We start from the raw sequence: 13,913 nt of genomic DNA, 5'->3' as shown, positions 1-13,913 counted from the left end.
CGGTTGTGATCTCTTGACTTACTTACAGGATCATAAAGTAAACAGGTCTGTAAAGTCTGGTCTATATTATGAATCGATGCACAAAGTCAATTTTATTTTTTTGCAGTACTTGTTTTGTCAATAGTTTGTTCAGTCCTATTTCATTCTTAAAAATATGTAATACTCATTTCATACTTGATCAAATTCTATCATCCATATACTATGGTATATTTTGATGCACCATTAATCATTTCTTCAGAAGTAACACTGTTTATCGTCCAAATGGAGGATTATCCTCAAGGTTTGCATGACGATGATGAAATTCTTCCGCATAGTCGTGTGCGTTTATTTGAAAAATAAATGTAGTTCAATTATAAATATTTTTTTCTGCTAGTGAGGTATAGGTGTCGCTTCGAGAACTTTACAACCAACTTTTTATTTTAATATAATGTACTTACTTAGTTTATAAAACTTTTAAATAAGCAATTAGATACAAACGCTAAAAGTAATCAAAGTTTAGGCATTCTTGTCTGCGGCAAGCCGGGTCATGTAAAACTCACAGCGAATAAGAATCACTTCTAAAATGAGAAATATTGAAATTTAAAAGTATATCTGTCAAAATTTAATCAGCTCTGAGCCTATAAAAGTTGGTCTCGCGACTCGTTTTGTTAACAAGTCTATGTGTCCTTATGCTCCGGTACCCGAATTAAAGACAGTCCCAGTTATATTGGTGTAGCCATCAATAAATCTTTAGGTCCCCACGTATTGTTAGCTTTAAATATCGCGTAATTATAAAAGCTACCGCGGAAATATATAAATAGAATGGGAGAAATCTACAATAGCCTCTAGATATGATATTCCTATGCAATTTAGACCTGCACAGTACTGTACTTTCATCAAAGTACACGTACATAACTTACCGTCTGTCTTATCATTAGCAGGTTAGTGATAATAATATGAATTATCCTTGTGAGCTTAGACTCAAAGCTTATCTGAGATACCTAACATCATTGGTTCTAACGAATTCCTCTCGAAACAGACTCAGCTCACCTAATCTGCTTAACTTTCGTCTATTTGTTAAGGTACCAAGGTTACCAGTTTGGTTTGGAACTGGTACCAGCTATAGACCGACCTACAGAAGATAGAAATTCAAATTTTAATAATTATCAATTTAAAACTGATTGTGCCTTAAGTAAAGCAACAAATGTAAGATACTTAGTTATACAGGGACTAGCTTTTTGTAAATATTTTATATCACAATTTAAAATACACTTCTTTGTGGCCAGTCACGATATGGATACAGTGTAAAATACCAAGATGTATGGCAATATTTATTAAATAGATTCATCTATGGTTCCTGTGAAAGCTATCCGTGTTAAACTAAAATTGTACAGAATATCATTAAAACTTTCCAATCCTAAATTGTTTTAATAATCTAAATCACTAATATTGAAACTTCCGGCATACACTTGTAAAACAACAAACGTTGCAGAGTGTTTGAATCACACAAAATAAACGAGGTCGCGTTGCTCAGAGTCAGAGGAGATATGAGGGCGGGAGACATTCCTAGTAGTACACTAATAAAAATAAAATTAGAATAAAGAAAAAGAGAGACAATATAGGATGATAGCTACTAGAGCTGAATCAGAAATATTGAATGACCAAAACAAAGATACAAAATGATAAACAATTTGCCAAAGCGGGCGCTACCGGATTATTTTTGTATAGCTTCTTAGAATCTGAGAAAGAAGACGAGATATATAAAAGATAAAAATATATACTTACAAAAAAATATTAACTAAAATTCATACATAAATTTGCATACACCCTGTATAGCAGGTTCAAAACTTATTAACCTTATAGTGTCAATTTTAGAATCTTAAATAAATAACGATTATTGAATGTGTTGACAAATTTATTGAAAGGAAATATTTGATCTATATCTGCAAAATGCACACATCTATTTTAAATTTAGAATGAGTGCCGGAGGAATGGATGCCTGCTAATTAATGCACTTTCACATAATGTGAAATTTAAAAAAATATATAAAATGATATAAAACTTTTAAAAAATGAAACATGTTACTTTTTTTTAACATAATAAAAAAATTACTAAAAAAAATTATGAATGTTACTCCAGATTAAGGAATATTATTTAATTTTGAATCCTTTCTTCGTAAAGCAGATAGGCACTGGATAACTGCTCAGTTAACAGACAATCGATTGTTATGCAAAGGAGCTATAAAAGTGTCCATAAATCCGCCAAAGTCTATCAAAGTATCCCAACGTATCCTACCGTCAATCAGAAGGAATATCAACTAGATGTCAAATAGGACGGCCAATAATATAGGAAGACAAACAAAGCAGTTAAATATTGGAACGAAATATGTCTATTTTTTCCTTCTGTAAAGAAGTAAAAGAGGAAACTGTTAGTGCCTTATTTACACTAAAACCGACTGCATGTAGCGTATCGAAAAAATTATAATGGCTCACCTGACGGACATTTTCGGGAAAACACAACACATTTGACCCACTCTGCAATCAGAAATGATATTCCTTGTCCATCTAAATTAAGCCAAAAGCCGGGGGATCGTATGATGAGATCTTACCAATAGAAAATAGTTTTATAAGAAGCTTGTGTCATCTCTCAATAATCGACAATCAAAACAAATTTAAGGTTTACGTTATTTGAAACGAAGATACGTTGTACAGAGAGCGGGTAAAAATTATTGAAATTATTTCAAAATTTGGTGAAAAAAAAGTATTGGTTCTTTGGATCGTTATACACTAAGACATCACAATTTGACTGTATACTATCAGGGATATATTGCTATCAATCGGGCACACAAGCTTAAATGCTGAGTTATTGTCATTGTGTTACTTTGAAGTAAGTTTTTTACTTCACTTTTTAATAATATCCAAATTTAACAGATTTTGACAAGTATTTTTAACTCCAATTGTTTGTTGCCAGTATCTCAACGTTCATTCTCTTGATTTCAGAAACTTAAGCTGGCTTATATGAAGTCGAAATTTTCACAAATTAGTCATTTTTATTACTAATGTAATCAACAGATTTTTAACTAGGTAAACATGAAAACTGTTGTGCATCTCTTCTGCATTACTTACATGTGCTACTTTATTCATTATGTAGTAAATTCGTTTAGGTTGTTCTGGTAGATGGTCCTTTATATTTCACAATTGTATTATTGGATTTAAGACTCGATACAGGTTTTGCAAAAACAGCAGTGGCTTCATTGGAATGTTGTATTCTAAAATAATTAGTTTCTTATATTAGTTCATTTTACAGAATTTCCATATGCTGTAGAAGCTTGTTTGGAAGAGTTTTATTACATTCTTGACAAGTAAGTACTCAGCATATGTTGCAAAAGTAACCAAAAGGGATTAACAGCGTTTATAGATTATCTTAAAGAAAAATTAAAAGAAGTTAGGTTATGTAATGTATTCTTGTGTGGGAGTGACTAACCTACCAATCAACGAAAGTTTTATTTCATGGTTAACTCTAATTACGATAACAACAATTGTGATTTCGGCTCTTTTATATATTCTTATATTAAATAGAAAAGAAATTTTAAATTTTAAACTTTTGTTTCTGTTTTAGCATGAAAGAAGTTTTGGGATACGATTCTGAAGACCTATTGGGAAAATCTGCATACGATTTTCATCACGCCGTGGATAGTGATTCAATAATAACATCGTATAAGTGTTGTAAGTATATCTAATTGTTGAAAAATTCATTATTTTGATAGTCAGTAGGCTTTACGGTTGAAAATATTGTAGGAGTGTAAGGATTTTATAGGAAGAAGTGAAAACCAAAATAATCTGGTAAGGAGCAGTTGGTTGTAAATGTTTGTAATAACTTGCTGCATGATAATAATTGTCAATATGACTTTCATATTTAACAATATGAACTGGGAAAACTTCTAACTAAAGCTTGAAGTAAAAAATTTACGTGAAGACAGCAAAAAATGTTGTAGCAAAGTAATATATTTCATGATAAAACTTGATTAAACGATACCGATGACTGAAAAAATTCAATACAAAAAATAGATACGTAAAGAAGACGAGGGCATGCCAAATCGTCGTCAAGAGTTTTGTAAACAAGTCAACACAAGTTAATACTGTAACTGTTTTTTACTCTTTATATCATACACAGCTAACTGAAATACTAAGAAATAGGTCCAGGACACTGGATAAACTTTACTCGAAGGCACCGTTGCTTGGTCGTTGTAGATGATTGGCGGGGGTCGTTTAAAACAAACAACAAGAAAACAAAACAAACAAAAAAAAAAGAAAAGGGAAAAAGAACAATTCTTCACACAAACATTGCATCACTGTTTTTTAAGTATTTGAATCCCAAAAATGGGATGCTCATAATACAAAAAGAAGGACTAAATGAAAGACAGATATGAATGTCAAAACGAAATGAAAATGTTAGCCATATATAGAAGGATGTAAACAAATCTTACACAGGTGTAAACAAAGCACAAATACCATTAAAATAAAAAAAATTAAAAATTGACTATAAGAAAAGTATATTTAATTTAGCAAAATGCCATATAAAAATTCATCTACAGGGATGAGTGCCTTAAGAACCGGCAAAATAACGCAAAAGATAGAAAACATAATACGTTGTGAAATAAAAAGAGATGCAAGTAGTAGAGGTGAGAAATTATCGATATAAACCTATAATTTACTTTACATTACATTAGATCTATCGAAAGTTTCCCACCTTTAGACGTTAGCTTATGAGCTGGTTGACTTTAGTCATAGTAATACGTATCACGTAATGTAAGTAAAAACAGTTCAAGTACGAGTATGTTTTTATCCAAAATTAAAGTATTGATCAATAATGAACTGTGATTTGAGACGTCGCATACACTCTTCTCAATACAGAATTATCATAGCTTATTATTCTGTATTTATCAAATTACTACTAATTAAACTGTTTACTTACATTTACTTTATTGTCTTCAATCAGTTTTTACTTTATGCGAAATTTAAAAAATGTTAATGTTCGACGTCATACTTGTAATATTATGACTGAAGTCAACTAGCTCATAAGCTAACGTCTAAAGGTGGGAAACTATCAATAGTCCTAATGTAATGTAATGTAAATTAGAGGTTTCTATCGATAACTTCTTACCTCTACTACTTTCATCTCTTTTTATTTCACAACGTATTATGTTTTCTATCTTTTGCGTTATTTTGCCGGTTCTTAAGGCACTCATGAAGGCGTTTTGAACAGTGAACTGTTTTAATGAAAATATTTTCATCTATTTCCTACTTCCGGTTATACCGGAAGTTGCTTATAACTTCGTTTTTTAACGGGACACCCTGTATATTTTTTAATTTTAGAAATATTCACGTTAGTCTGAACATTTTTTGTTAATACTTCCCTTTACCTGCTAATTGTGAACCGTTTTTGAGTTATAATGATTTTTATATGAAAATTACCTTTTCTACCATGTATATAAAGATTCTCTAATGTAATTTAAATAAAAGTTTAAATTCCTTAGGTTTAATAATACTTTAACTGTTTTTCTATCTCTTAAAACTAATGTTTTGCATTTTACTTTCAGTATTTTCCAAGGGTCAGTGTCAAACCGCGCAGTATCGCTTCCTAGCTAAGTCCGGCGGATACGTATGGTTAGTTACTCAAGCTACATTGATCCATGACAAGAACCAGAAACCTCAGAGTGTAGTGTGTGTTAACCACGTGATTAGGTGAGTACCTAAATCTTCTAAGCTTTAATTTTTCGAAAATGCTTTGTTGTTCCAAGTGATCAAGATTTTTACCGCGATATGCTAAGATTCTTTATATTAATTATAATTATTATACTAGAAATATTACTAAATAATTAAAAAAAGATAATATGGACTGGCGTGATTCTCATTTGATACATTAAGATACATTTATGATTCTTCGGAGATTTGTGGAAGAAATTGTATGTTTTTGTCCTGTGTAAGGTATACATGTTTCAATTTATCAACTATACAATTGTTTTTATGAGTTTAAATACAAAATTTAATACCCAAATTAAACTTTATTAATGTTTATGCTTTTAATATAATTCTAATAATTTTCTGAATATGCTTTTGATGTTTAAACAAAAAAAAATAGAACGCAGTGACGTTTATTTAACCTCTTCTTCGATAATCTAGTTTTATATAGCTTTACTATGCCTTTGTCACTTCTGGAGTATTTTTAATTCTTCCTAAACATTTCTATATTCAGTGTTCTGACAAATATATCAATAATCTACGTATGTGTCGTTTTTGGCACCTATTCGAAATTTCAATTAGACGTGACCCAATAGTTTGTAATATTTAATAAACAGCAAAACTTTGTTTCTGACTGATACTTGGGATTTTATTCCCATGTTCCACTACATTTTTTTAGATTTAAATTCTAGTAATTTATTTGATATTATTGTTCTGTGGGTTCAGAGATTAAGTGAAGCACGACGTGGTTTAACTAACTTTATTTATCTTCAAACTGCTTTAATTACAAATATCATAATTACTCTAATTACATTAACTTTTATCGCTCGGAGAAGAATTCGCTCTGATGCGTAGATACGAAAATTATTTCAGAGCCCGCCCCTGCAGGCTTATATAATGAGATCGAATTATCTTGAAACAGCTGGCTTAGCGACCGACGACAGTCGAATGATTGGGAACTCCAAAAATTCTCGAAGGTTATCTCTGCGTCACGTCGATCGAATGAGCTCATAGTATATTGTAGGAGTTCGTGGATAATTTATCGAGGATGGACAGAGTTCTCGATTTCCTTAACGCACATGGTTCACAACATTATGTCGTATGTACATTGGCTGAATTACCATAAAAATTGTTAAATTACTTAATAAAGTAGTCATATATAATGGTGACAAAACAATTATATAGAAAAGTTGACATTATCAAAAGTTTTAATTGAACACAAGAAGCAACAAAAAAATAAGTTAAAATGTCATATATATTAATTTATATTATTATTAAAAATTAAAACTACATCTTAATCTAAAACATAATAAATTTTGCAAGCTTTTGCAGCTTGTTTTCAAAACACAAGTACACAAAGGCGACTTTTTAATATCTCTTTTTTCATTAAGAATCAGATCAGTATTTTGAAGTGGCTTAATGTCTAAGATTTCAAGTCTTAATGATTTCCTGTATTATTAGCACAAGTGAAAGTGATTTTTCCGTGGACGAAATTTCTTTACTTTATGCTTATGCTTTATGCGTTTTTTGAAACTTCTGCCTGTCTGACCTCTTTGTACTTGAACATGTATCACGAGTGTTATTTTGTTTACTCCTGAATTATACCAAAAATTGTTCGAGAAATTCAAGAAATATTTCCCTATTCATTTGAAAACCGACCGGCTGCTGCAATAATAACGGTAATGCGTGTCCTCAATAATTTTGAAAGGCATGGAGGCGTCAACACTGTAGGTCACAAACGTTTTTGATGAAATTCGGGAACAGAAACAAATGATTATTTATGAGTGTGTCAATGAAAATCCTACAATATACAGTAATCGAATTGCAGTATATTGTTGCAAGTGGAATAACAGTTAGAAGAGAAATGATTATCGATCATACAAAAAAAAAACTTATGATATTTCCCGAGCACAATATTCGACGCATGTAGTTTTTTTAAGCAGTATGTTATTGGTTTCAAAAAAATCTACATCTTTTTCTTAAGTATGAACTCAGTGTCCACGTAAGTTAAACATATGGAGTGTAATTTTGACAGATAATATGATTGGACCATTTTTCACACATAAAAACCTAGTTGTAGAAAAGTATTTGGATAAGATATTAATATTGGATATTAATATAGAGAAGACAACGAACTATCTTGTGACCAGCGAAATCACCGTATCTGTTATTCAATGATTCTTTTCTTATGGGAATACGTCAAATGATCCATTTGTGATCATAATAGGACTAATAGTACTGCGGCTGCTAGGGGCGTCTGGACTCGATGATGACGTAATTCACTGAAGTGGCGTTTGGGTACGGGTTGACGCAAATTGGATTGTTAGGTGGAGCGAACGATGTTTTCTTTAGAAAACATGTCCCCATGTCGAAAGTAACCGGGTGCCTTCAACTCTTTTATTTAGACAATTCTAGCGTTTTTCAGTCTCTGTGGCTTCTCAGATAATACTTAGTTTATAGAAACCAATGATGAGGACTATGATTCTAAAGTTTTCAAAATTAATTTTGTTTCCTGTATGATGATGATGTTGACCTAGATCTGAAATTGAATCGAAATTGTGAACAGAACTGAAATCTTTATAAATCTTATTATGGATTTTCCTATTAATTTGGCCTATGTAAACTTTAATCCGTCTACAACCTGTATAATAGAGAATCTGAACGTAAAATTTTGCGGTTCATGTGAGCTTTATTTTAAATTGCAATTCAGTATGAAATTAAGGGAGACGATTATTATCAAAAATAAATCGCGTAAGAGGTTTGAATCGAACATTTTAAAGCAGGCTAAGACCATAAAGGAGTGCCGAGCCAATAATTATAATGATATTTTTCTTATTTACGCGAAGTTTGAAAAAAAAATTCACTTTTAATGTAAAGGAAAAAGTACAATAAATATTAATTTAACATTAGTATTTAATAAATATTTCGACTGTCGGATACTTAGTAGTATAACATTAAAATTGTATCACATTACTAATTTGGGTTATTTATTTATTTATTTGGGTATTTACTCCCATTAAATATAGTAGACAGCACAGAAATGTCACAAGCAGTTTCAGAACCATATTAAAATTGTATCATGATGTTGAATACTCCTACATATTTCGATTAGGCATATACCCAAAGATAAAAGGTCTTAGCAAGGAGAGGTCGCAATTTATTGCCTGGAAGGGCCGGAAAGCACTGTACATAAATTACGAATCTGTCGGTCAGGGAACATATCGTTATAGCTGTTATTCACTAGGGTCTCATTTCAAACACGAGAATCTAGAACTGGCCTGAAAGTTCAACTTTGAGATAAAGGAATATGTTACTATTGAACGTATGTTAATAAAACGAATAGATTTATTTGTTTTAATTGATCTTTCAATAAATTGTTCGATCAGTACGTATTTTTAGCACTGAAATAAATATAATGAAGTCTTGAAAAAACAAAAAATGTTTTTTATATACTTAAATAAAAGACTGATGAACTATGGAATAGACTGTTAGAATCGACATAATGGAAATTTATATTAAGTATGTGATTAAATAAACAGTATTTTTGATTTTCAATCAATTATTTCTTGTTAATGTTGACTTATGTTTCGCTAACGTGAGCTTCATCAGAAGGATGATTTTCGTCGCTCTACTGGCGTTGTATTACTTTTTTTTCTCTGCAGTAAAATGCTGAGGCGAGCGGCACGGAATTAGCGCCACAAGATGACGTCGCCACGGGTAGTGTCATAGAATAGCCATTCTTGACATCGATTCCCTACTCTCGATCAATTTTTAGTCATATTATATTCACTCTATTTCCAAATATTTGCTAAATATTGGAAACGGTAAAATAAAACCGCATCCAAATACACAATGCATCAAACTTCTAGATAATTTCTGCACTTTTCTTGATACCAAACATGAATTAAACATGAAGTGTCGTCCCGGCTATACTGAATAATTACTTGAATTATAATTGGCTTATTGAGCGCGCAATTTTGGAGACGAAAAATGTTGATGTTAACAAAATTAACTTTAAGATCCAACAGTTGTTAGCAGGTGATCTGATATCTTTTAAATCAGTCGACAGTATTGTTAATGAAGACGAAGCCGTAAATTATGCAAAAGAGTTTTTTAAATCTCTGGTTATACCGGGGATGCCATCACGGGTTTGTTAATCACTCTGTTAAATAAATTGAACATAATATTAGTCATATAATAACCAATCCACAGCAAAGCGTGGCCGGGTCAGCTAGTTTCTTTACATTTTTGTTTGCCCATATTGTTTTATTAAGATATCCCATGGAATTGATATTTCCGTAGCTTGATAGAGTGATGCCCAGGTGTTTGAACTCCATCACATGTTCTATAATGTTCCCTTTATCTCCAGTTTGCATATCAGAGGGTCGTTTGACACAGCCATGTATTTTTTGGTGAATTTATCATATTAAATTTCATAGTATTTAAATTCGTTAAGCATTCTTTGTAAATTTGTTTCGCTTCGCGTCATTAATATCACATTATATTATAATATCTCTCTCTCTCTAGAATGGCGCTACAGCCCAAATCGGGCCTTGGCCTCCTCCAAACTATGCCTCCAACCTTATCGGTCCCGCGCCGATCTTCTCCAGGTTCTCATGTCTAGCAAATTTTGCGCGTCCACTGCCACTTCATCCTCCTATCTTTTCCGTGGCCTTCCTTTTGGTCTTGCACCCTGCATTTTACTATCTAGGGCTCTTTTCGGCAATCTTTCTGTCTCCATTCTTGCTACATGACCAGCCCAGCGAAGTCTCTGAAGTTTAACGAATTCTGAGATCGGTGTCTCTTTGAACAGTTGGTAGAGTTCATGGTTATACCTGGATCTCCATATTCTGTTTTCGTTAATAGGTCCAAATATCTTTCTTAGGACTTTTCTTTCGAAGACTTCCAGTTTTCATTTGTCTCTTCTGTCATCACCCATGTCTCGCATGCATAACATACTATTGGTCTGATAATAGTTTTGTAGACCCTGATTTTCGATCTCCAGTGTGTGTTTTTGGAGCGAAATACATGATTGAGTGAAAAATAAGCTTTGTTTCTCTTTACTATTCTTCTTTGGATTTCTGGTTCTTGTGTTCCATCCGTGTTTAATGCAACTCCTAAATATGTGAAACTTTCTACCGTTTCAATATCGTCGTCTAATTCAACTGTGCGTCTGTTTTCCCTAGCTCTTACCTGTGTTAACTTTTTTGTCTTTTGAATATTTATTTCTAGTCCGGTCTCCTTTGCCTTTGATTTCAATTGTGAATATATTTCTGCCGCCTCTTCTGTTTTGCGAGACATGATGCTGATATCATCGGCATAGGCGGCAATCTGTATTGATTTATCTGTTAGGAGATTACCTCTTCCTATATTCAACTGTCTTATCACATATTCCAAGGTCAGGTTTAATAGTGTCGGTGCCAGCCCGTCTCCTTGCTTTAATCCTTGGGCTATCGTAAAGTTTTCAGTGAGCTCATTTTAGACTCTGGCAGTTGCCATTGACGAATTCATTCTTGTTTTTACCAGTCGGATGTATTTTTGGGGGATATTAAAGCTCTGCAATATTTGATATAACTTGTTCCTACTATTAATTGAGTCGTAGGCTTGTTTGAAATCTATGAATATGTTGTGGACGTCAATGTCGTATTCCCACGATTTATTTAAGATTTGTTTCACTGTGAATAGTTGGTCAGTTGTAGATCTTCCGTGTCGGAAACCGGTTTGATATTCCCCGACAATATTTTCAGTTAGTTGTTGGAGTCGTTTGTTTAGTATGTAAGTAAAAATTTTCTACGCCGTGCATAAGAGGGTTATGCCGCGATAATTTTCGCATTTCAGTTTATCCCCTTTTTTTGTAGATTGGGCATATAATCCCGGTTTTCCAATCATTAGGGATCTTTTCTTCGTCCCAAATCTTGTTCATGAGCATATGCATTTGTCCTACTAGGTGATCGCCACCTAATTTATATAGCTCAGGAGGGACGTTGTCAATACCTGGAGCCTTATTGTTCTTTTGTGCTCGTATTGCCTGTTTTACCTCTTCCGTCGTTGGGGTTCTATATTTTCGGTGTCATTGTGATGCATATTTATATGCTCTTCATTTTCTTGTGTCCCTAAAAGAGTTTGGAGATAGGTTTTCCAGGCTGATTTTATTTCTTTTGGATCACTGGTTGTTTGCCCTTCTTGATTTCTGCATAGATTTGTTCGGGGTTTGTATCCTTCTCTTGCGTATTATCGTAGATATCTGTTGCGTAGATATCTGTACGCCTGTCTTATATTGTGGCTTTGAAGATTTTCTTCCATTTTCTGTATATATTATAATATGCATATGTATTATAATATGCGTAGCATATTATTGTAGATGATTTCAGTGGGAATTTCGATCGGATTTATTAGTTTTTCTTGTATTTTTGCTCTTATTGCATTGTTTTATATATGTTTTCAATCGGTTTGATTATTTATAGTGGTATGTTTCTTGTGTATAATAGTGAATAACGTCCCTTACTTTGTAACTTTCCTTGTAACCTTGCTTTCGACTCTGTCGAAATAGACACTGATATAGATATTTTGTGTGGACCTCGATAGTCCTTTTACTTTGATTTTTTTTTATACCTGAGTTTTTTGTATTTTATTTCTTTTCATATTTTACATAATATGATCTCTTTTTATATCCGCTCAGTTACACATATTATGACAGTATCATATCAATTAATAGTGATATTTTTTTAATTAAAAATTAAGAAGATTAAAGAAGAAAATTCAACTAAGAATTTTATTTTGTAATATTGTGGCTTATTCCCAATAACATAGTTGATAAAATAATACTTATCAATTACGTAAGTATCTGGATTGTAAACATCAAGTTTAAATTATGTATACATGGGGTACTGATGCTCAAATTGCATTAAATTATCATTATTTTTAAAATTACAGATAAGGTAAGCTTTCCATAAATTTTATACAAATAAAAATAACAATTGTATAGTCAGCACAAGTATTGCAGTAAATATATCAAAATAATTACAATAACATATATGAATATTCGAATAGATTTTGGATTATTAGCTTAGGGATAAAGACATGGAACAAGATAAAAAACTTAATATTACAGTATATTTATTGATTTTTGAATATTAATAAGCGCGAAAGTTTTTATAAAATAATACAGTTCACGCGAGATATTGTTTTCCTGCTAACAACTGTAATTAAAGGTAATTTGCATTGTAAGAGACCATCTCAAAACGCTTTTACCTATTTTTATAAATTTTCCTCACGTCTCTTCGTATTACGTAATAAGATATATGATACCGATTCTTTGTCCTCTCTCCTTTATCGTTTGATCCCAGATTATTATAAAAAATATCAACGTCTCCCATGTCCCATTTTAAGTCGAAAGAGATACTCTTGTGACGGAAAGTAAGCGATTTATCGGTTTCTCGAAGACTATAAATACACTGTTTAGCAGTGTTTTAAAAACGATATCTTGATTTGTAATATTATTATATCAATACTATTTCTTAAAGCTTTTTCTTCAAAATTTTTGCTTTTCTCAATATTCGGGGCATTATTTTTGTGCGTATAGTCTAGAATAAGCTCATATACAGGATGTTTCACGACGAGCTGACACTATCTATGTATCGGAAACTTCTTCTTATAATGGCGTTGCAACCCTTTGTGGGTCTTGGCCTGCTTAACAACGTTCTTTCATTCTGCCATATAGGTTACTTTCCTTCGCCACTGCCTGATGTTCACGGTTTTTAGATCTTCCTCTACACCATCTATCCACCTTTTACGGGGCCTTCCTCTTGTTCTATTTCCTTGGGGTTTCCATCTCTGGATTACTTTAACAGCTCGATTATCTGGCATTCTTTCTAAGAGGCCAAGCCAGTTTAGTCTTTGTGACTTTACAAATCTAACGATATCTGCGCTCTGCACTAATTCATCCAGCTCATAGTTCATTTTTATTCTCCACGAAACATCGCTACAATGGGTTAGTCCAAATATCTTTCTTAATATTTTGCGCTTAAATATTCTCAATTTATTTTCATCAGTGGTTGAAATAGTTCACGTTTCACATCCATATGTGACCACTGGTCTAATTACTGTTTTGTAGATTCTAAGCTTAGACTCACGATTCAGTAACTCAGTAATTTTCATTAAGTGTTTGTATGCATAAAAGCACTTATTACCGCT

The 13,913-nt window shown here is 32.2% G+C and overlaps 1 protein-coding gene across 2 annotated transcripts in view; it reads left to right on the top strand.

Annotated features, from left to right (window-relative positions):
- The window catches only part of LOC140432587 (hypoxia-inducible factor 1-alpha-like), a 267,073-nt gene that overhangs the window by 131,439 nt on the left and 121,721 nt on the right, over positions 1-13,913 (top strand). For both annotated transcript variants that reach the window (XM_072520593.1, XM_072520592.1), the window contains exons 6-7: positions 3,598-3,704; positions 5,579-5,723. In XM_072520593.1, coding sequence (XP_072376694.1) covers positions 3,598-3,704; positions 5,579-5,723 — 252 coding nt within the window. The remainder of the gene's footprint in view (positions 1-3,597; positions 3,705-5,578; positions 5,724-13,913) is intronic.

Source organism: Diabrotica undecimpunctata, chromosome 1 (assembly GCF_040954645.1).
Source record: "Diabrotica undecimpunctata isolate CICGRU chromosome 1, icDiaUnde3, whole genome shotgun sequence".
In the NCBI taxonomy this organism is placed as follows: Eukaryota; Metazoa; Arthropoda; class Insecta; order Coleoptera; family Chrysomelidae; genus Diabrotica; species Diabrotica undecimpunctata.
The sequence above is the reverse complement of the archived record's forward strand: the minus strand, read 5'-3'. Positions and strand labels throughout refer to the sequence as shown.